The 25,627-nt window shown below is 37.6% G+C and overlaps 1 protein-coding gene across 1 annotated transcript in view; it reads left to right on the forward strand.

Moving 5' to 3' along the window:
- The window catches only part of LOC150110579 (cilia- and flagella-associated protein 43-like), a 609,434-nt gene that overhangs the window by 523,762 nt on the left and 60,045 nt on the right, over positions 1-25,627 (forward strand). The window contains exon 22 of the mRNA XM_090401881.1: positions 10,905-11,021. Within this exon, the coding sequence (XP_090258007.1) occupies positions 10,905-11,021 (117 nt within the window). The remainder of the gene's footprint in view (positions 1-10,904; positions 11,022-25,627) is intronic.

Below are 25,627 nucleotides of genomic sequence, written 5' to 3' on the forward strand. Positions count from 1 at the left end.
CACAAATAGAGGTGAAATCGAAAAAATAGTAAAATCGTTTTATGAGAACCTTTACTCATCTAAACAAGTAATCACAGCTCCAGTACCACACGAAAATTTGGAAATACCATCTGTCCTACCTGAAGAAGTAAAAACGGCTATCCACCATATGAAAAATAATCGATCACCAGGAATTGATGGTGTAAAATCTGATGAATTAAAAATGGGTGGACGAATACTCTTTAAAGCTTTAGCAGAAAGGTTTACTTGATATGCATTTTTGGAAATTTTCACCAATGTACGGTAAGTTACAGGTGCAGCGGATCCGCTGCACCTGTAACTTACCGTACATTGGTGAAACAGGACGGACAATCCCTATACGCAAGAAAGAACACATTAGACACATTAAATATAACCATTATGGTGAAGCAGGCCTCTCACACCATGCACTTAACACCTTACACCAAATCAACTGGAAAAGCACCTGCTCCTTACACTGCACAAAAACATGGTACGAAAGAAAATTTAAAGAATCCTGCGAAATCCTGATAAACCACCCAAATATCAACAATAAAGATGGTATGAAAATTCCAAGGACCTGGATGGCACACATTCAGCCAACCTAATATGAAAGATTCAACATAAGTCAGGACTCTAGCCAATCCACTAGTATTAGAAACCATTCCACTCCAACTGGCTGGAATGATGTTAATATATGTATATAGTAGACAACACAAATAATAGGACTCTAGCGTTGATGTATATTTTATTTTATTTATTTTTTTTTTTTCACCAGAGGTCAGGCCAACAATTGTGGTAGCGGTTAGTCAGTGTCTTTAACGAACCAGTATGATTGTAGTATAGCTTGTTTCTTGTGTATATTTGTACGCTCCAGAAGATGACCTTGACATAAAGGTCGAAACGTCGAATTGTAAAATTTTAGTAATAGTAAACTAAAGTTTTTATTCAAACACGGTAGTTGTCTCCATAATTTCCAAAAATGCATTCGGATCACCGTGCAAGCCTAAAAGAAAGGATTTACTTGATATATACAATTAATGAAAGTACCTACTGAATGGAAAACATCAAAGACCATAATTCTACATAAAAAAGGTAATTAAGAAGACATCAGTAACTACAGACTCAATTAGCACACACATATAAAATATGTGCCAGAGTCATCTTAAACCGAATACAAACCTCCATCAACGAAAATAGCTGCAAAGAACACGCTGGTTTTTCAAAAAAGGCTTTTCAACAATAGATCACACTCAAACTATTACTCAGCTAACAGAAAGATGCAGAGAATACCAGATCCTACTTTGTCTTCTTTTTATAAATTTTAAAAAGGCATTTGATACTGTTGAGCATAACGCAGTATTCCAAGCTTTAATAGAACAAGGCGTAGAAAAAGCATACATCCAACTCATAAAAGATATCTACAAAGAAGGCACAACAAATATCACCCTTTTCAATCACCCGATTAAAATTAACTTAAGTAGAGGATTACGTCAGGGTGTGTTTTCATTTTTTGGTGGTAAAGGTGGCATAAGCTCTGATCACTAATCTTAATATTTACCTTTAATGCCAAAACACATCTCCTAGAGGAGATGTATGATGTTTTGTATTAAAGGCAAGGGGGACCACTGCCCAGACTGGTTTCGACCTTTATTGAGGTCTCATCAGTGGGAGCCAGGCTAGAAATACCAAGATTTTAGTAATACAGAGCTTATAAGTATTTTACCAGAACAAGTTACCATAAGGTGTTTTAACCTTATTAAATAAAAATCTCAGGAGGAGATATAAATGTAGAAAGTATTTTACCTTGGGTATAATAATGTTAAAGATACCAAGAAATTTTAAACCTGGTTTTACTTTCTACATTTATATCTCCTCCTGAGATTTTTATTTAATAAGGTTAAAACACCTTATGGTAACTTGTTCTGGTAAAATACTTATAAGCTCTGTATTACTAAAATCTTGGTATTTCTAGCCTGGCTCCCACTGATGAGACCTCAATAAAGGTCGAACCCGGTCTGGGTAGTGACCCCCCCCTTGCCTTTAATACAAAACATCATACATTTCCTCTAGGAGATGTGTTTTGGCATTAACGGTAAATATTAAAATTAGTGATCAGATCTTATGCCACCTTTACCACGAGTTGCCTTGGTCTTGCACTACCTGTAGGGTCAGCTAGACTTGCAACACTTGCAGGCGCAAACTTGACTTGTTTGTCTGTTTGCTTACTTGGGAAATGGAGTAAAACCAGGTTTAAAATTGCTTGGTATCTTTAACATTATTATACCCAAGGTAAAATACTTTCTACATATATATATATATTAAAAATACTTTCTACATTTATATCTCCTCCAGAGATTTTTATTTAATAAGGTTAAAACACCTTATGGTAACTTGTTTTGGCGAAATACTTACAAGCTCTGTATTACTAAATCTTGGTATTTCTAGCCTAGCTCCCACTGACGAGACCTCAATAAAGGTCGAAACCGGTCTGGGTAGTGGCCCCTTGCCTTTAATACAAAACATCATACATCCCCTGCTTGGAGATGTGTTTTGGCATTAAGGGTAAATATTAAGATTAGTGATCGGAGCTTGTTCCACCTTTGCCACGAGTTGCCCTGATCTGCACTACCTGTGGGATCAGTTAGACTTGCATCAATTGCAGGCGCAAACTTGACTTTTAGTCTGTTTGCTTACTTGGGAAATGGAGTAAAACCAGGTTTAAAATTGCTTGGTATTTTTAACATATATATATATATATATATATAAGAAGAAATCTGTTAAGGTGTTTCTTGAAGAACTGAGGGTTGTACTCCTTGTGTTAATAAATTTAGTTTAATCCTTTCAACTCCCACTGATGAGACCTCAATAAAGGTCGAACCCGGTCTGGGTAGTGGCCCCCCTTGCCTTTAATACAAAACATCATACATCTCCTCTAGGAGATGTGTTTTGGCACTCAGGGTAAATATTAAGATTAATGATCAGAGCTTATGCCACCTTTACCATGAGTTCCCTTGGTCTTGCACTACCTGTAGGATCATCCTTGTGTTAAATATGTGGGGTTTCCAAAAAAGTAAGGTAACACATTTTTGTTCTTAATAATGGTGAAAGGGAATGAAATGAAGCATGGCAGACAGATAGAAGCATTAATAATATTCAAAAAAGACTGCCATTGCAGTGTGACACTACTGTCACCTCACAACTAATTCTAGTTGTAAGATGGAAGCTACTGTGTGAGTGTGGTCCTAAACAGGTGTCTTTGAAATTGTTCATTTTTTTGCAAGCAAAAGGCACTTTACCAACTGACATCACCATGAACTGGTAGCTGTGTATGGCAAAAAGATGATGTCAAAGAAGCATATTTGGTGCAATGAATATAAAGTGTGGCATGGTGACATTGAAGATTGACATCAGGTGGGTTGACCTTCATCAAGCAAGGCAAAAGACAACATTTTGCACATTAAGGGCATCATTCTTGAAGGCCATTGAGTGAAACTTCACGAAATTGCACAAGTGGTGAACTTGAGTAAGTTCACTATTTATGAAATTGTTCATGATGTCCTTGGCTTTTGAAAGTGTGCTTCCACTGGGTGCCTCAACAATTGTCAAAGGAAGCAAGTGTGCACAAGGCAACATGCCTGGGGAAATCTATTGGGATGCAGTGACAAAGGTGAGGATTTTCCTTGCCTAGTCACAGGAGACGAAATGTGGTTTCATCACTTTACCCTGGCAAGCAGACGAGACTCCATGACCTGGAAATATCCACAGTCTCCTGTGTACAAAACATTCAAAACTGTTCCCACTGTCTGAAAAGTCATGGCCACAGTGTTCTGTTAGTGGATTTCTTGCCAAAGGGAGGAACAATCTATGCAGAGCTTTACTGTGCAGTGTCAGACAAACTAAGTCAACATTCGGCACAAATGAACAGGATTCCTGACATGTGGCATGATTTTGGTGCATGACAACACTAGTCTACACACTGTGTACACCACTTGTGAGTAGTTGTGCTATTATCATTGGGAAACTCTGGCACCCCCCCACCCCCCAACAGCCTAGACTTAGCACCTTCAGATTTCCAGTTGTTCAGTCCCTCAAAAAAATCTTTCTGGAAGGCATTTCACTACAAATGAGGAAGTTCATCAGGTGGTGTGATGTTGGTTACTGGGTGTGGGCATGGATTTCTTCAGTATTGGTATTGATAAACTGATCCATCATTGGGACAAGTGCATCAGTGAATTTGGAGAGTGTGGAGAAGTAGTTCATGTTCACTTTTTTCTTGGTGTATAATTTCAACTTCCTATGATCCTTGAGAAAAAAAACGTGTTACCTTACTTTTTGGAAACTCCCTTGTAGTATGGAGAAGACTTCTAAAGGACAGACATCAGATGGAATGAAGAAAGAAAATGACAATTTGGTACACTAATTATTGAACAGCATTGTACATTTATTTTAACTAGCAGTTTTGGTCAGTTTCACGAAGCAGTGCTCATGAAGGTACTTGTAAAAAAAAAAGACAATGGAAATTGAAGCAGAACATCTGCAAGAAAACAGTTGGAGAGAATTGGTGAGAAAGTGTCACCTATTAAGCAGGCAGCCTTTTTCTGGATACATTCAAGCATTTGAAAAGAAGTTTGGTCTGCACCAACTCAAATTTCAAAACATTAATCTAAGATTGGATTGGACAGAACAAATGCACCCAGTTCAAATACATAGGTCCAGCATTAGCTCCAATGGCAATACAACAAAAGATGCTGAAGCCCGAGCCAAAACTTCCTGGATGACATGGCGACAAGTCACTGGAGTTCTTTATGATAAGAAGATCCCACTCTACCTAAAATCAAAGATTTGTGGTACAGTCATTAGACCAGTAGTCATGTACAGAGCAGAATTCTGGCCAACAACAAAGAAACACGAGCATTTCCTCCATACCATGGAAATGAGAATGCTGAGATGGACACTTGGCGTCATCAGGCTGTACAGAATAACAAACACTGACATACATAAGATCCTCAACATCACACCAGTAATAGAGAAGATGCAAGAGGAATGCCTAAGATGGTATGGCCATGTGCTACACAGCATTAAAAACTCTGTGGCAAAATCCACCATGAAACTTAATGTCAATGGCCAACAACAAAGACGCCAACCAAAGACACGCTGACTTGATTGCCTAACTAAAGACGTGTACAGCAAATGTCAACAGTATAATTGCCTAAGACTGTGCAAGATGGACAAAGCAGTGCACACAAGTGGACCCTGCCTTTAAGCAGAACAAATGTTAGGAAGAAGAAGAAGAAGATTCTAAGATTGGATGGATTTGGGATTTATGAAGTGTTAGGAGTTGTACAGAAGAGAAGTAATGTTTAGAACAAAAAACTACTAAATTTTTTGCAGGCTGAAGAATCTATCGATATGATGTGATGTGTTGGTAAAGGACAGGCTATATATATGAAGGTCAACCTAAGAAGAGAAAATAAACAGCTCTTGGTTATTAATTGGAATATTATCAGAAGAAAGGGAAAGTGAAGCAAGAACTTACTTCTTGTGAGTAAGACAGGGATGCATTTACATATCATTTTAATTGACTAGACTAGCAGATCTTTTCATTATTTCATTAAATGTCAGACTAAATATAGGAATAGATAATAGAGTAAAAATCTGATTGGTATAATGAAAATGGAAGGGGAGGGGAGATATATATATATATATATATTCTTCTTTTTTTTTTGGTAAAACATTTTTAAATATATACTTTTTTTTTGGTAAAAGATTTTTAAATGATGATTAATAATTTCTCTTAGCCTGATGGCATTTAATCAAATTTTGTATTTATGATTATATTTGTCATTATAATTTATCATTTCCTTTTCTTCTTCTTCTTTCTCCCTACTACATATTAGGCCTACTAGTTTACTACAGACCTAAATAAGCTCTTACAAGTTGTACCCACCCCAAGGATAAGGTGACTAGCCCTATGCCTCCCAGTATATCCTGTGGCTGTAACTCGTTTGTTCACAAGGCCGGTTTGCCTGCTTGCGGGAGGAAAAACCCCTCCTGCAAGCAGGGGAGAAAAACCATGGTGTCCACACCAAAGAGTGGCTAACTTGGCTATGTCTGAGAAAGGTCCTTAAGTTCCTCATGTCGATGACGGGAATCGAATCCAGGACACTCCTTTCCCAGGCATATGGTTGTGAAATGCATAGCCACTAGGCTAATTGCATGGACTAATTTGTCATTTCAATCGTGTCAATTTAATAACCTGAATTAGTTGAAACAAAATTATATTTACAATACTGTATATCCCAAAAGTGACTCAAAGTTCAGTTGTTGTGATAATGAATGATCACTATACTTTTAAGTAACTTTGTTTGTTTAGCAAAAAACAAAAAAGAAGGATACCTCCTTGACTAAGTATTTTTGAGTACGTTCTTTACATTCCAAAGAAAAAAGGATTTGGTGTCAGATCCTGTCTCTTATGAGCAGAGCTCTGACAGACTATTTGACATTTTGATATTTCAGGATTAAGTTAATCCTTTAGACCTAGAGATGGAAGGATTTCATTTTTTATCACCCACTTTTTCTTATCATTTTAGACTCAGTGGCTTGTCATGGACTAATGACTAGACTTAATTGATGGTAACTTATTAGGATTTTATAAATAGGATGATTAATTCTATCTTTAAAATCCTATCTATCAATTACATATATTCTCAGACTAGTTTGTCTGTTTTGCAGAATTATAAAGCCAAAATTTCAAGATGGGAAAGCCTTGCTGCTGCCATATGTGACTGGCTAACTCACCTCCAGTTAAAAAGACTATTAAAGGTTCTTCATGCTTTATATTGGATTTGAAACCATATCATTCTAACCATAGGGCATCGTCATTGCTGATTAAGTTATTAAGACATTTATCATCATCAAGTCACCATGGAGCCAAAAGTCTCATTGTGAGAGATCCCATATTCAAAATAGCTCATCAAACCTTTACTTGAACTGATTAATCATTTTTGCACTTACTACACTTTCAGTAATAACTCAAAAAATGTGTATACAGAACTGATTTGCGATGAGTAATGCTTGCACAGGCTGAAATTTGGACTTCTGTCAGGAAAATGCTAGTGGAATTTTGCGGGGCTGGATAAAAAGTGGACACTGTTGAGATTGGATCCGAAACCATATCCATTTGTGAAATAACTATGGTTCTGTGGGATTTGTTGTTGGCTGAATGGGTCATAAGTTTCCTATGCAGACATTGGTTTCCAAAATTGCTATTAGTAACTGTTGATTTCTGCATATTCCTCTTTTGTTTTTGGTGTTCCAGTCCGCGCGGTTAGCCTAGTGGCTTTGCGCTTTGCAACCATATGCCTGGGGAAGGAGTGTCCTAGGTTCGATTCCCGTCGGAGACGTGAGGAGCTGAAGGATCTTCCTCAGCCATAGCCAAGTTAGCCGGTCTTGGGCGCGGGCAGTAGGGTTTTTTCCGCCAGTTTATCTGGTGTTTTTCATCCCGCAAGCAGGCAAACCGGCCCCTTGAACACACAGGGATACAGCCAAGAATACCTTGAGGCATAGGAGTGACCATTCTATCCTCGTATTTCGGTTACGAAATCCAAGCATACTTGGAAGGCTGTGGGCCTTAAAGGCCTGTTAAAGCCATTGGGATAGATAGATTTTGGTGTTCCACATTTTTTCACCACTTCGTCATTTTTCTTCCAGTTGTTGATGACTTTGTTTGCGCTGACTAAAGATAAGATCATGCTAGACTTGTATATGTAGTTGGAGAGATGGGAGAGACATACCGTTGAGTTAATGACAGCTGTTTGTTTACTCTTATAGCCTTAGTTATTTTAATTGGAAATCCAAAACTACAAGCCAAAACCAAACCTTGGTTCTTGTTTTCAAATGCTTTTATTTTTGATTGAATAATATTTGTATAGTATACATCTAACACCTCACTTTAATTATTTTTAAAACTTACTTTTTTTTTTTTTTTTCAGTATAGTTATTTTATCCTGCTTAAAACTAGTTGATCACTCCCTATTTCACATCCCCTGTGTACCCTTGTATCCTGAACCAGCATGAGGAGATCACTATCAGTGATCTGTTCATAAGACGATAAGACTCCTTTTTTATGTCCTCTCTCTCTTTCCCTCTCTCTCTGTATAGGAATTTGTATATGTGTTGAAACTTGTTACTGATTATTATTTTATGTCCTAAACTGAAATTAACAGGCAGTTTCATTTTTATTAGCTTTGTCTTTTTCTTCAAATTTCTCAAAACATATCTGTTTGCTTGATATTCATTTTATACTGTGTTTCCAACAAGAACCTAGTATTCTTTTTTTCTTGATATCATTTGCCTTCTCTAGTGATTTGAAAATCCCATCATTTCTTCTTTAGCATAAATTAAAAATGCCAAGTAATTATATTCTTAGTTTCATCCTTTCAAATTGTTCCTTAGTAGAACCTTCTGTAAGATCATATTCACAAATACATCTCATTGTCCAATTCTCCACTTCGATGTTTACCCATATTGCTTTCCTTAAAATTGACTATTGTTCAAGATTATGCTTGTGTTTAGTTCTGAATACTGTAGCTACTCATTCCTTTCCCTGATCTGTATTACTTGAATATAACACTTTGTAGTTGTCTAGAATAATTTCACCTGTTTTTCTCTTCTTTGTTTAAGTAACATCAGTTGTGTGAACATGGCACTTCTTTGCTTCTTCTGCCTGTACCACCTTCTATTCATCAATACTTCTTATATTGTTTGTGCCAGTGTGATGTTTTATTGTGTGTCATCCAAATACCAGCTCATTTTTTTCAGTATAGTTATTTTATCCTGCTTAAAACTAGCTGATGATCACTCCCTATTTCACATCCCCTGTGTACCCTTGTATCCTGAACCAGAATGAGGAGATCACTATCAGTGATCTGTTCATAAGACGATAAGACTCCTTTTTTATGTCCTCTCTCTCTTTCCCTCTCTCTCTGTATAGGAATTTGTATATGTGTTGAAACTTGTTACTGATTATTATTTTATGTCCTAAACTGATGCCACTTTGCTTCTTCTGCCTGTACCACCTTCTATTCATCAATACTTCTTATATTGTTTGTGCCAGTGTGATGTTTTATTGCATGTCATCCAAATACCAGCTCATCATCAATTAACCCAGCATCCAAGTAGAGCCTACTAATACAGATCACCACAAGGAGATGAGGACTGGACATTAGATCAGAAGTCCCCGTGGGTTCTCTGCATTCCTTAAAAGGCAATGTGGAGGTTTCTCCCCAGTTTTCCAGCTTTAATGCCACAGTCCCAGACTTTAATGTGAATAGATCAATAAATAAATAATTTGTACTATTATTATGACTTTAAAATCCATTACATCAGATAGTTATCTGCTTTCTAAAGATCCGACATATTTTTGTTTTTTCCTATAATTCAGTATTTCTCAAAGTGTGGCACGTAAAAGGTCTTCAGGGGGTACGTGGCAATTTTTGGCTGTGCATCATTAATGCATGGAATCATTATTAAGAAAAAAAGAATTATTTTAAACGTATATATTTCTCTATAAATTATATATTATGTATGAATTCTCCTACTCATATTGCAAATTACTATCGCCATGACGTTCACATCCTGGTGATAGCAACTTGCTCCCTGCAGTAAACAACACGCCCTCCCAAACAGCATCACTATACTGAAGACACAAGAAAAACAAGTAGTTTTATTGTATCACTGAATAAGGTACAGATATATTTGCAGTCTGTGTAATATATTTCTCAACAAATAGTGCAATTAGAGACATCTGGGATAAAAGCGGTACTAACTAATGAATCACATCTCCTCTCCAACAGAAACTGCTGTATAGACTCAAGCAAAACCATATGTTGCCAGTGCAACATATGGTTTTGTTGCACTGACAACATATGTTATGTTGAAAAGCATTTTCTTCAACTGAATTCCACAGATATTATGGAATTCGGTTGAAGAGAATTAGCATTTCAACTCAACTGTTGGCTTGCCTTTGTCTTTGGTTCGTGCAATCTTTTGTTAATACTGCACCAATCATATGCACTTCTTCATAGGTGCCCTATCTCTACTGGCCTACCATTGCTGTCTTTTTCGTGCTCTGCTTTTACTTCTCATTAGTCATTTGTGAAGGATTGTTCATTATGTATCTCAAGTCTTGTAAATTACTGGTAATTTTTGCTTTTGGGTAGATAACTGACGATGCACACAAGGATGCAGTTTTTTTTTAGTTTCTGAAAATCCCCACATATATCCACACATATACGATGCACACAAGGATGCAGTTTTTTTTTAGTTTCTGAAAATCCCCACATATATCTTCCACCACAATTTTTTAGCTTTAATTTTGGGAAAAAAGTGCGAGTTGTATTCGAGTAAATATGGTAATTTTTTTAGCTTTCAAATTCTTAAGTATGGATCATTGGTTAAAGACTGGATTTATAAAACACACAAAAGAAAGCAATATAGCAAATACAAGTAGCTGTAAGCAACAAGAAAACGTTGATATTGTATCTGGATCAAATGAAATTGATAAGGGTGTGTCGTCTGACATCTCTAGAGAACCAACTACTAAGAAGATGAAAAATCTTCGTAAGTATGATATGAATTACTTGAAATGTGGATTTTCATGGACGGGAAATGAAGAGAACCTATTCCAAATTTTGTTCTATTAAAAATAAATCATATTTTTTGTTTACATGAACATATAAATTCAAATAAAATAGACATTTACAATGAAATATACTTTATTTATTTATTTATTATTATTATTTTGATAAGGGGGGGTACTTTGTAATAATGAAAATTTAAGAAGGAGTATGCAGATATCTGAAGTTTGAGAAACACTGTTCTAATTCTTTTTTTTTTATTTATAGGCATTAGCTTCTGGATTGATAATTCACAATTACCCATTACTTAAAAGAAACAAAAAAGATATTGAAGAATTTAAATATGTATGTAATCAAAGAGAAATTGAGCTTCAAGAAAAAAAGGTAAGAATTCACGTTACATTTTGCATATGACCTCATCAAGAAAAATCCATTCTACAGTGTTCTGATTGCTGAATACATGTAGTCAATTGTATGAGGCTTTAATAAAGATCAAAATTATCAACACTTATAATTTATAGCATCACACATATTCTGCAAAAGGGACATATTATTATTAATATCATAATCAGAGGCCTTCACAGAGTCAAGTGCTCATTCAGAGAGACTATGCATCATTCACACTAGATGCACTTGACACTTCAACAGATAAACTGCTCCACTCACTCACTCACTGCACTCATACCTTTCTTAACTGCACACAAACTTAACTTCCTATCTTTACCTAACATATAAAGAAAAATTTCATCATTGGATACCCTGTAACATCCTTTTAGAAGTATACCTCTGTCATATCACCTCTCTTTCTCCTGTTTATCACTGTCTACAATCAAAGTGACTTTCTTATGTATGTGTGCATGTTCATTTTAGCATCACCATTATTCTCTGAGATGTATGTGCAGTTTTTACTTTTTGACTTCAGTTTTTTCACCAAGAATAATCCTGCTAATATAATGTCATTTGAAATCCCATCACACCAAAGGGCATAATTTTACACTTACTAACATTGAATGGATAGCCATTATCATTTCCCCACACCTCTAGATTATGAAAATCGTTTTGTATGTGCTGAATATCAGTAGCATTCCTGATTGCCCTGCCCATCATAGCATCATCAGTAAAAAACTACAGTCGGTCTTTCCCAGTATCATTAATGTATAGATTGAACAATAAGGATCCAAGGAACTGATCCCTGGAGTACATCATTGGTCACATCAAATCTGGAAGATTCACACTCATCATATACCATATACTGCTTTCTACTACTTTTCCATTAGCCACCCACTTATCCAAGTCAACAGTTTATATTCCACTTCCATATTCTCCAGTTTATGCAGCAGCTTTTCATATGGTATCCTGTTAAATGTCTTGGTAAAGTCCAACAGTATCACAGTGTATCCATTTGCTTTACCAACTCAGCTGTAGCATTATTATAAAATATGCAAATTGTTCAGACATGACTTCCTTTTGTAAGTCCATGCTGTTCCTTACAAAAGTATAGCTTGTTTGTGAGTCTATTTCTGTATGCAATTTGACAACCACTACAGAGATATTGATGAGTCAATAGTTAGACACCAGCTCTTGTTGGACTATCCTACATTTTTTCCATTTCTGTGGGCTCTTTCCTGAGCTAAGACTCATTATAGTATCATCATAATTATATAATATAACCAGTTCTTATCCAGATTATGAACAGCTTTTAAACTTCCTTTTCATGTGCAACTATCTCTTCATCCAACATAGCAGTAGCACTGTGCACCATGTTATGTTCATCAGGGTAACAGCTCTGAGCAAAGTGAACATTAATTATTTGAATAATCACATCTCTTCTGACACGAGGTTCTATTTGTATTCAGTAAAGTTATTCTTCCACATTCATTTGTTCTTCATTCTTTCTTTTACTTACAGCATAAAGATAAAATTCTTTTAGATTGCCTTTATCCTACATAGCCATGCCGAATCATGCCTTTCTTTTCATACTCCGATTTAGCTTTCTTATCAATAATTATAACTTCTCTGGACTATGGTTTATATATTTCATAACTCCTCTATCCTTATTCTCATGATATTCCTTCCACAATATCTTCTTTGTATGAATCGCTTGCTTAATAAGGTTACACATCCATTTCACTCCCACCTTATTTGTTCTTTGAACTTTAGGGACACATTTTTATACTACATCATTAAGCATCATTTCAATACTTCCCATGCACTGTTGAAATCCTTCTCATTCAATAATTGATAGAAATGGTTCGAACATAATATTATTCTCCTGAGTTTGTCATAACTTCTGGCTTTGTAGTTCAGCGTGTAGCCTGTCCTAATTGGAACATCCATATACATAGCTACACCTCAAGTCAGCACAGCACGAGCATTATTAATAGTCACATATATAACTCTGATGCTGTGATCAAATTTACCATGTTTTGACCTTTACAAATGCTTCTTAAGAAGAAAGTTGTCTTGCAACATTATTATTATTATTATTATCATAACAAGGTTATTAAAACAAGGTTACTAAATATACAGATTGGAAATGTATATCATAGTGCAAACATCAAAACAGGAAACCATTAAAATAATGTAAATACATGCACCACCCAGCAGTTATGAAGATAAAGTAGAAGAATCCTCTGACAGAGTGCCCACTATAATAGAGCAGGATCCTACAGTCCACTTGGGAAACTTTAATTCATGCCTGGTAAAAAATGAAAATGAACTTGAAAAGTGTATAGGAAAAAAATACTCTTCTTATCATTCTAATTAACATCATACCTTGATGGAGTCTAAAGACTCATTGCAGGAGACAAACATTGTTATACACAAAGTCCATCAAACTGTACCCTAAATACATTCAGTGTATCTGCATTCACCACAATGTCAGGCAAATCATTCCACTAACCAGCCACTCTCCTTGCAAAGAACCTCTTTATGCCCCCTACAAACATTGTTATACACAAAGTCCATCAAACTGTACCCTAAATACATTCAGTGTATCTGCATTCACCACAATGTCAGGCAAATCATTCCACTAACCAGCCACTCTCCTTGCAAAGAACCTCTTTATGCCCCCTACTCATCTTATACAACTTCCAGGTATATCTCCTAGTTCTCCCCGCTTCAACATTGTACAAAAATTTTCTTCCTCATTAACTTGGTAAATGTCTCAATCATATCTCCTCTTTTCCTCCTATTCACAAGACTTTGCAAACTGTATTTCCTTAATCTGCCTCATATCCCAAAACCCACTCACAACCATAGTCAGTCTTCTTTGAACCTCTCCAATATATCTTCATTACCATAAATACCCAGGAACCAAATCTGTGCACAATAATCCATATGAGGCCTGATCAAGGCCTTCATATGGAAATCTATCAAAAGCCTTTGCAAAATCTAAAAATGTCATTGTATATGCATTGTCCTTGTCCAATACATTCATCACCTCGTTATAGTATATAAGCAACTTGGTAAAACACGACCTCCATTGAACAAACCCATGCTGACAAGCATGAAGAATAACACTGTTATCAACCCACTTTTATATCCTATCTCTCATCAACCTATCCAATACCTTAACCACAACCCAAGATATACAGATTGGCTTATAATTTATAGCCTTATCATCACCTTATTGAAGTAGAATAATATTACCTTTCTTGCAATTCTTGTAGAAAGGCTTATACGTTGGCAACACACGACTATTAAATTATTTAAGGAATTCACAACGTATACTGGAATATTAATTAAAAGAAACTTTAATAAATATTTCCTATATTTCGGCAACGTCACATTACTATCTTCATGGGAACACACAAATATGACATGTGCATGCAGGAACTGCAAAAAGCAAATGAGGCAGAAGATAAGAAACTATTGTTGTTCCTAAAGTCCTAATAGTGTCCCCCCCCCCCCCAGCAGACTATATTGGGTTGTCTTGGCCGTTGGGCTGATGTTTTCATGATGTAAGTCTCCCAAATTTGGGACAGTCTCATGCACCCAAATTTGTTGAAGTTTGGAACGTTTTTTAGAGCTGAGGCAGATTCTGTGAATAATCTTTCATACTTAAACTTTCTGCAGTGTATTACTTTGGCTTTCTTCCAACATATTCTGTGGCAGGTATCCAGAGCATGGTCTGCAAGACCAGAGTGGTTGTACTGGTGAAACCGGATGTAGTCTTTGTGTTACGAAATCCAGATATTCACTGTCCTGCCTGTTTGGCCAAAGCAGGACAGTTTACAGCTGCAAAGGACCTGGTATACCCCAGGTAGGTCTTGGGAAAGTGGTTCTTTGGTAGAGCGGATAAGGGATGCCAATTTTTTATATGGGTTGTAACAAGAAGTCAAGTCATATTTTTTAAGAATTTTGGTTATTTTTTCAGAGGTGTCCTGGACATAGGGAATGGTGATAGATTTAGTGTAATCTTTATTGTGAAGAGGGGAGAGGGTTGTGGTTTACTGGTTTTAATATTTTTTGGATTTTTTGGGGGTTGTAGCCATTGGCTACAACCCCCAAAAAATCCAAATTTGGGACGTGGGATGATTAAAGATGTGGTTTAGTTCCGTGGTTAGGGCATTGTCATCTGAACAGATTAATTTTGCCCTGTTATATAGTGTTTTAATAACCCTATATTGATGTGAGATGGGGGGGGGGAATTGCTGGTGAATGTATCTGCCTGTATGGGTGGGTTTTCTATAAACAGAGAAAACCAAGGCCTCTTTTTCCAAGGTGAACAGGATTCTGGGGTGTTGGTTGTTTAAGTGTGTTAGGAAGGAGTGGAGTGTATCTGAGCCATGTGGCCAAATAGCGAATACATCATCCACATAGTGAAGCCAAACTGTGGGTTTTTGTGGGGAAGAGTTTAAGGCTTTCTCTTCAAAAGTCTCCATAAAGAAGTTGGCCAAGGTTTCCTTGAGTGGGACATTTGAAGTGGACTGAATTTTTTATGTGTGATGGTGTGTTGCCAGTATAGTGTGTGAGCGCTTTGGCTAAATGTTTGACTAATTTATATGTGGAGGAATCAATGCCATCCACTGTGGGACATAATGGCACAGATTGTTTATGAATTTTTGGAAGTCCATATATTCAGGGGGGGGGGGGAATCTAGAGTTAAAAGGTTTTAGTTTGTTGGTAACTTCCACAGGCCAAGTGACCTTCTTAAGGAGCCTATGGAGTGTTCTAATTTGAAAGCTGGTGGGAGTTACTGACATAATGGTCAGTTTTGACATCTCCTCTCTATTCACAAATGTCTCACTCAAGGAAACCTTACAGCTCATCCAAGCCAAATTTCCTCCCAATGTCTCAGCCCTATTTCAGTTCACAATGAACTCAGGCTATTTTGTTTGGAAGGAAAATTATACAAACAGATAGAAGGGACAGCCATTGGTTCACCACTCTTCCCACCCTTGGACAACTCCTTTACGGAGATTTTGAAGACAAAGCCTTAAACTCTGCCCCACAAAAACCCACAGTTTGGCTTCGCTATTTGGCAGCATGGCTCAGATACACTCCACTCCTTCCTAACATACTAAAACAACCAACACCCCAGAATCCTGTTCACCTTGAAAAAAGAGGAAAACAACCGCCTCCTTTTCATAGACACTCTAATCACGCACCAGCCTGATAGATCTTTGGTTTTCTCTGTTTATAGAAAACCCACCCATACAGGCAGATACATTCACCAGCAATCCTCCCCCCCACACAACAATATGGGGTTATTAAAACACCATATAACAGTGCAAAATTAATCTGTTCAGATGACAATGCCATAACCATGGAACTAAACCACATCCTTAAAACTTTCTTAGCCAATGGCTACAACCCCCAAAAAATCCAAAAAATATTAAAACCAAGTAAACCACAATACCCCTCCCTCCTTCACAATAAAGATTACACTAAATCTCTCACCATTCCCTACATCTGAGGCACCTCTGAAAAAATAATAACCGAAATCCTTAAAAAATATGACTTGACTTCTTGTTACAAGCCATATAAAAAATTGGCATCCCTTATCCGCTCTACCAGAGACCAACCACTTCCCTAGACCTACCAAGGGTATACCAGGTCCCTTGCAGCTGTAAACTGTCCTACTTTGGCCAAACAGGTAGGACAGCGGATATCGGGATTTTGAAACGCAAAGATTACATCTGGTTTCATCAGTACAGCCACTCTGGTCTTGCAGACCATGCTCTGAATACCCACCACAGAATACGTTGGAAGAAAGCCAAAGTAATACACCACAGCAAGTTTAACACGTTCGCTGCCACGCTACTTTGGCATAGTCTGTTCCCATACGCCAAGCAATTTCACTTCTTCAAGGTCAGTACGGTAATCTCGTTGCTGGCGGTAAGCGTCATACGAGTATACTCGTAGCTGGCTTGTGTAGCTGGTTGGCAGCGAACGTGTTAAGTATGAAAGATTAATCATAGAATCTGCCTCAGCTCTAAAAAACGTTCCAAACTTCAGCAAATTTGGGTGCATGAGACTGTCCCAAATTTGGGAGACTTACATCATGAGAACATCAGCCCAATGGCCAAGACAACCCAATATAGCCTGCTAGGGGGCACCATTAGCACTTTAGGAACAACAGTAGTTTCTTATCTTCTACCTCATTTGCTTTTTGTAGTTCCAGCATGCATGTGTCATATTTGTGTGTTCCCATGAAGATGGCTATTATGTATTCTTCTGTTATGTATTTCTTTGTCACTTCACAAGCAGAATTTATTTTCTTACCACTCAACTCCTCATCATCATATCATGCTGTAGCTCTAAGCTGTCTCCTATGGTTATGCTTCCACATATATTTTCCTCACAGACGTCTTCATATGGCTAGCCACAAACCATGTTATTTCTTCCTGATCACTCTCACTATATGAAGGGAAGTATGAAACCCCACCTCACAATTACATCCTCTTATGAAAAGATCATGTCCAAAACAATCGATCCTCCTATGCCCTTCTTTACATACTGCCTGAGATAGTTGCTTCTTAAGAACTCTAGAAATTCATTTTCCTTATTCCCAAATGCTACTTTTTAATTCAGTGTATATTGCCATAATTAAAGTCACCTATAATAATTACCCTTCTTTTATTCACTAATCCAAGTCGTTTATACATTTCTTCATCACCACCCTCCACATTTCTTGGTATATAGCAACATCCAACTAAATATGTCTTCCTGTCTACCTCTACCTCACACCACACTGCCTCAGAGCTATTGCCATGATTTCCCTCTTACATGTGTAACTTATGTGGACATGATTGTGATGCTAGAGTGGCTGAATAACGTGGTGGTGGTGGATTTGAGCTGTGGTAAAAAAAAAATTGTTTTTAAGGGTGTATAGTGTGACTTTTGTTGCAAATTGTGTTACATTTCTCTCAGTAATATTCTTTAGTGGTTCTGCTTTTGAAATTTAGTTGTTGTTTGTATTATGTTATTTTTTGATTGCTGAGGTCAGAGTCGGACATCTGTGGTGGAAAAAATATGTTTTCATTATTTACTATTTAGTATAGTTAAATATAGTTTATACTTATAGTATCGAGTAAGTAAATTAGCTTACAGTAGAGCTTATAACATAGTATTTAGTGTTTAGGTTTAGTTATAGTAGTATTTAGCGTTTAGTTGTAGTAATTAATATTATTATTATTATTATTATCCAGGCCTCAGTGGAGTCAAAAGACTCATTGTGGGAGGTACGTTTTTAGGAAACACAAAGTTCATCATACCACTCCTTGAACCCATTGACCGTTCCAGCTACAGCCACTCTCTCAGGCAATGCATTCCAAGGTTCAACCGTGCTCCATGCAAAGAAACCACTCCACACCCTCTTGCACATAGCCTCATTTTGTAACTTCCAGGGATGGCCCCTTGTCATCGCTCCTTCCTGCTGTTCCACCAAGTGAAAGAACTCTCCAGCATCAACCCTGTAACTGCCTCTCAACAGTTTAAAGTCTCGATCATATCACCTCTCTTTCTTCTATCCACCAAACTCTGCAGTCCACATTCCCTCAGTCGATCCTCATAACTCATATTGTATAGTCCTGAAACCATCTTTATTATCTGCCTCTGTACCCTTTCCACAGTCAATTTATCCCCTTCAAATCCTGGGGGCCAAATCTGAGAATAATAGTTTAAGTGTGGTCTGATCAGCGTCTTATACAACGGAATGATAACTCTTTTATCTCTGCAAGTCAGTGTCCTTCTCAGTATTGCAGCAGTCCTCTGAGTTACCCTCACCACCTTTGCAACATGCTCGCTGAATTTCAGTTTTCTATCAATTATCACCCCCAGATCTCTTGTTTCTCCTACCTCCTCCAGTACAGCTCCTCCAATCGAGTATTCATCCCCCCCATCGATGGATCCCAAACCTCAAGACTTTACATTTTGCTGCATTGAACCGATACCACCACCATTCATTTGCCCATCTGTCTAGTTTATTCAAATCCTCTTGCAGGGCTGCCACATCTGCACTGTTACTGATAACCCTTCCCAGCTTCACATCATCCACAAACAACTGAATTTCCCTTTGCAATCCACTGACAATATCATTGATGTAAAGATTGAACAGTACAGGTCCCAGTACTGATCCCTGTGGAACTCCACTTGTAACCTTTTGCTTCCTTGATATTGTCCCACCATACACAACTCTCTGATACCTATCAGTCAGCCAATCATGAATCCATTTAACTAACCCGACATTTAAACCCATGTGCTGCAACTTAAATATCAGCTTATTGTGTGGCATCCTGTCAAACACCTTTGCAAAATCCAAAAAAATGGCAGTATATGTCTTTCCTTCATCAACTGCTCTTGTCACTTTATTATAAAAGTTCCTTGGCACAATTTGAATGATGGTGGCTGCTGCTGCTTCAATTATAAATGGCATGTCACCAAATCCTCCCCCATTCAAGGACTCTATTTTGCATAACATAATAATGGATTTTGTGGCATATATGTGTCCCAGCAGTTGGATATGTAGCAGGTGAGAGAGGTGTGGGGATTGGATATGTAGCAGATGAGAGAGGTGTATGTGCTTAAGATGTCGGCAATGGGAGGAATTCAGTGCATTCAGTGATTGTAAAGTTTTCGGAGATGGTGATGATTGGGAGGATGAATGGCAAGTAAGAGTGGCTAACTTACAGAACAAGATAGATGTGCTGAAAGAGATGGTGGAATGTCTCCGGAATGAGATGAGAAATATGAAAGATGAGATTAAGCGAATGGAAGAGATGAATACAATGCGAATCAGAGTTGGAGTGAGAGAGAGTTATGGGAATGATAGAAGAGGAAAGAATAGAAAGAGTAGAATAGATGGAATGAGAGAGAGGTATGGGAATGATAGAAGATGAAAGAATGGAAACATTCAGAGAGAGAAAATGAGAAAAATGCGAGAGAGTGCTGGAACCAGGAATAGAGTGATGCTAGGACAGCACGTAAGTAGGGGAACACAGAGTGAAAGAGTTAGAGGAGAGAGAGAGAGAGAGAGAGAGAGATGCAGGTGAGCGATCAAGGATCAGAGTAGTAAGAACTGTGATGTATGGAGACTCAATAATCCGTGGTATGCAAGTTAGGATAGCAGAGGAGTGTTTGCCTAGAGGAACGATGGAGGGTGTGGCTATGGCAATTAAGTGGGGTGAATAGTTGGATGAGATGATTGTGATGGTGGGCACGAATGATTTGAAAGGTAATGTAAATCGGGTGGCGAATGATCTAAGATTCTTGCTTGAGGTTGCACGAAAGAAAATACAGAGAGGAAAGATTGTGTGTGTGTTGCTCAGGTATGATAGTGAAGAGCTGAACAGAACAGCACTAATAATAATGAATAGCATAATAGCCAGAATGTGTCAGAAGAGAGGATTGGAATATGTGGATGCTTGGAGGGCATTTGAGGACAGAAAGGAACTGTATGGGAGAAACTACTTGCATTTCCCAAGGTGGATACTAACAGGGGTGGCCTCTTATGGGAATGGATGCTTGGGGGAAGGGGGACGACAACACTGATTCCAGTGGGGTCTGGAGAGGATAATGATAGGTGTAGAAGCAGTGACATTTTTATGCTTTATACTAATGCCAAGAGTATCTGGAATAAAGGAGATTAATTGGTGACACTGATAGCATCAGCCTGGCCAAAGATTTTTGGGATCTCTGAGATGTGGCTGACAGAAAATGATATAATAACAGGAATAGAAGTTCCTGGGTACAGCATTTATTAGCAGGATAGGAAGGGAAAGGTGAAGTGCTGCTTATGACAAGGGATGACTTATGTCCTCTAAGAATGGAGGCTTTGGAAGGCAGCGACACAAATGGTATTGAGAGCATATAGAAGTTGCCAAGACAGGATATTTAGTGGGGTGTTGCTATAAACCAGGGAGCACAGAGGGTGGGGGACCAGGAGATGTTTGGGCAGTTGAGCTTGGCAAGTGCAAGAAGAATGATTGTTATGGGAGATTTTATCTACAGCAGTATAAGCTGGGAAGAGGAAAATGCATGTAGTAATAACGGAATGGAATTTCTAGAATTCTTGAGGGATAAATGTCTTAGGCAACATGTAATACATGGAACAAGCGGTTCAAGAGTTTTGGAATTGGTCATCGCATCAGAAGAGCTGATAATAACTGAGATGACATCTCTCCCCTCAGTTTGAGAGAGTGACCATGTGGTTTTGACTTGGAAGATGAATAGACATGCTGAAATATCAAAGAAAAGGGAATGTATGTGGTATTATAATCACCTGCCTTATAATTCCATTGAGGGGCAGTTCCACAGAGGGAGGAATTGGGAGGGCAAGATATCATTAGTGCTTGGGAAATTGTGAAAGAATATTTGTGCAGCAATAGTAAGCGGTATCCCATGAGTGAAGAAGAGAACACAATTTGGTGTAAAGTGGATGACAATTTGGATGAGATTATTGAAGAGATGTAAAGAGAGGGATGCAGAGCAGATGCATGAAGAATATAAGACTCAGGCCAGGAGAGTGACTAGTATGGTGAGGAAGGCAAAACTGGAATATGAGAAGAGATTGTCATTAAGATCCAAAGAAAATTCTAGGGATTTTTTTAGCTATGTGGCCAGTAGGAGGAGAAATGATTGTGGAAGAATGACATTGTGGGATCAAAATGGGAATAGAGTGACCGATGCAGAGTACATAGTGAGTTGATCACTGAACACTTTATTGGGGTATTTCATCCCAGAAAAGTAGGTTTTAATACTTTTAAAAGAGGGATAGGGCAGGTTCTAGGTTTAGAGGTGCAAGAGGAGAGTGTGTTTCAGATACTGAGTACTCTGGATGTTAGTAAAGCTTTGGGACTGGATGGGTCCACGAGGTTTGAGAGAATGTGCTAGGGAACTGACAGTGCCTTTAACCTGGCTTTTCAATGAAAGTGTGGCTTTGGGAAAGGTGCCCTTGAAATGGAAGGAAGGTAAGATAGTGCCATTGCATAAGGGTGGTAACAGACTAGGAGTGTCTAATTATAGGCCAGTTTGTGTGTCATCAGTAGTTGTTAAGATATTGTGGAAATTAGTGAGTAACCATATTAGGCAGATGAGACTAATGTTATCTGTGAGAGTCAACATGGATTTGTTTAGGGATGCTCTTGTTTGAGTAATATGATTGCATTTTATAATAACATGACAAGAGTGGTTGAAGTGGTAAAGGCATATACTGCCATTTCTTTTGGATTTTGCAAAGACATTTGACAGTGTACCACATGATAAGCTGATATTTAAGCTGCAGCACATGGTCATGTTAATCACCTTGATTCAGGATTAGCTATCTGATAGATATCAGGTAGTTGTGTATGTGGGGCAATATCAAGGAAGCAGAAAGTTACAAGTGGGATCCCACAGGACTCAGTTCTAGGACCTGTATTGTTTAACCTTTATATCACTGACATTCTCAATGGATTGCAAGGGGATATTCAGAAGTTTGCAGATGATGTGAAGCTAGGTAGGGTTATTAGTAATAGTACAGATGTGGCAGCCCTGCAAGAGGATTTGAATAAACTGGGCAATGAGCAAATGAACGAGGATTTCAGTTTAATGCCTCAAATTGTATGGTCTTGAGGTTTGGGACATATCGATTGGATATAGTATACTCTATTGGAAGATCTGTACTGGAGTAAGTAGGAAAGACAAGAAATCTAGTGGTGATGATTGATAGAAACTTGAAATTCAGGGAACATATTACAAAGGTGGTGAAGTTAACCCAGAGGATTGCTGAAATAGTGAGAAGGACACTGACCTGCAGAGATAAAACAGTTGTCATTCCATTGTATAAAGCCCTGATCAGACCACACTTGGACTATTGTTTTCAAATTTGGTCCCCAGGATTTGAAGGGGATAAATTAACTGTGGAAAGGTTACATAGGGGGATAACAAAGATGGTTTCAGCTATACAATGTTGGTTATGAGGATCGGCTGAGGGAATGTGGACTGCAGAGTTTGGTAGATAGAAGAAGGAGAGATGATTTGATTGAGACTTTTAAGCTGTTGAGAGGCAGTTACAGGGTTGACACTGGGGAGTTTTTCACTTGGTTCAACAGCATGAAGGAGCGATGACAACGGGCCATCCCTGGAAGTTATGAAAGGCAGCTGTGAGCAAGAGGATGAGGAGTGGTTTTTTTGCATGAGGGTGGTTGAATGTATTGCCTGATAGAGTGGTGAGAGCAGGAAGTTAATGAGTTTAAGGAGTGGAATGATAGACTTTGTGTTTCATAGGAGGGACCTCCCACGATGAGTCTTGATAGACTTGTGTTTCCTAGGAAGGACCTCCCACGATGAGTCTTTTGACTCCTTGGAGGCCTAAATAATAATAATAGTAATAATAATAATAATAAAGGAAATAAGAAGATAAAAGAATACAAGAAATAATAGATAACCTCAAAAATATGAAAGTACTGTGAAACAATCTTACACTAGAAAAAAAAAAGAAATATTAATATTAGAAGATGAAAATAGAGAAGAAATCAAAGATAAAAAAGTATAGTAAAATTAAAACCACAGGCCGAAGCACTGTTGAAAACGCAATTACATGGAAGTCATAGAATATGAAGAAAAAAGTATTCCAGAAATACAAAATTTTGAAATGGAACAAGCAATGAAAATATTAAAAATAATAAAATGCCATGAGAAGATGGAATTGCAATAGAAATGATTACAGCAACAGGCGATGTATTAACAGAAGAACTAAAAATCTGTTTAATAAATGTCTAAAACAGAAAGATATACCAAACAGCTTGAACCATGCTATCATGATACTCTTATTCAAAAAGGTAATAAGTAAAAGACAGACCTATAAACTTAATGTCACAAGTATATAAACTATTTATAAAAATAATAACAAATAATGAATAAGATGGATTCAGAAAGAGGTTAAGCACATTATTCTGTTATTATTCAACAATTGTTTATAGTTTTGAATGATATAAAGTCAATATCAACAGTCGCTGATTACGAACATGTGATGAAAGGGAGATGGGGAGGTTTGCAGCTTGTTGGACTACATTCTTGTTGGACTCCCTGATTAGTATTATCTATTTCTCCTGTTATGTATTCATTGGTATTTATAATTACAGTTCTATTGTTATATATGTTCTCAATTGCATTTAATAACTGTTTTGGTTAGCCTTGGTCATCTATTCTGCTTGAGGAAAGTAATGGCAGACTGTATACCTAAAGTCAGGAGAGTAAATAAAGTGGGAGTTAAATGGATAAATATCATCAAGCTGGTGCTGCAAAAAAAAAGAAAAAAATTGTAGAGGGAATTCAAGGAGAAAGGTGCCCACCAGGTACATGAACAGTACAAAGGTAAGCCAGAAGGGGTAACCAGTGTGGTAAGAAAGCCAAAAGCAGAGATCGAAATGAAATTACGAGTGCAGGCCAAAGATAATCCCGAGCAGTTCTTTCGATATGTTCGATATGTTTCAATAAAAGGAAGAATATTTACTGCAGAATGATTTTAATGATAGGGAGGTAACTGAATCTTTCAAAATAGTAGAATTACTAAGTGAACACTTTGTGAGAGTATATAATCCAGGTGGAGACATTGCAGTAATAAGCGAGGCATAGACTTCTATAGGAACTGATGTAAATGAAACAGAGGTGAATAGCTTATTACAGAACTTTGATGTAAATACAGCTATGGGATTAGATGGTATGTACTTGAATTTACGTAAAGGTGCTAGGGAATTGTTGGTGTCTTTGACCACATTGTTTAATGTAAGTCTTTGTGGGTTAGTCCCAAGGGGATGGAAAGAGGGGAAAATGGTTCCGTTGCATAAAGGAGGGCCCAAGATTTATGTTGCAAATTACCAACTGATTAGCATATTAAGAAAGTTGGTCAAGAGCAAAATACAGGAATGGATAGATGGAATGGGAATACTGTATTTTGTGGGCAACATGATTTTGTGAAGGGTAATTCATACATCAGTAACTTGCTCATTTTGACAGGATTCCACATGGAATTCTAATCAGTAAACTGCAGCACATGGGGATGGATACAGGGTTGGTGAGATGGACAGGAAGGTGGTTGATGGAGATATATCAAATTGTAGGTTATTTAGGAGTAGAGTCCAGAAGAGGGCCTATGGCTAGTGGCATGCCACAGGGTCTGGAAGGAATTGTTCAGTTGCTTGCCGATGATGCAAAGTTGGGTAAGGCAATAGTTAATACAGGTGATGTTATAATTTTGCAGGATGATTTGGTAGAATGGTAGTTTGGGCAAAGGAGAATGGATGTCAGTTAAATGTGGTGAAGTGTAAGGTTATGCATCTTGGGATGAAAAGACTACCAGCTGTATACCTCACTGATGGAACTGTACTCCAGGAAATTGACAAAGCCAGAGATTTGCTAGCGTTAGTTGATAGGGTGTTAAAGTTTAGAGGACACAGCAAAAGTGGCTAAAGCAGCTCATGAAATTACTTGGTTACTGAAGAATATTTTCATGAACAGAGACAAGCTGGTTACTATTCCTCTTTATTGAGCCTTGATAAGACCCC

Source organism: Typopeltis vanoorti, chromosome 1 (assembly GCF_054136105.1).
Source record: "Typopeltis vanoorti isolate ZY-2024b chromosome 1, IOZ_Tvanoo_1.0, whole genome shotgun sequence".
Taxonomy (NCBI): Eukaryota; Metazoa; Arthropoda; class Arachnida; order Uropygi; family Thelyphonidae; genus Typopeltis; species Typopeltis vanoorti.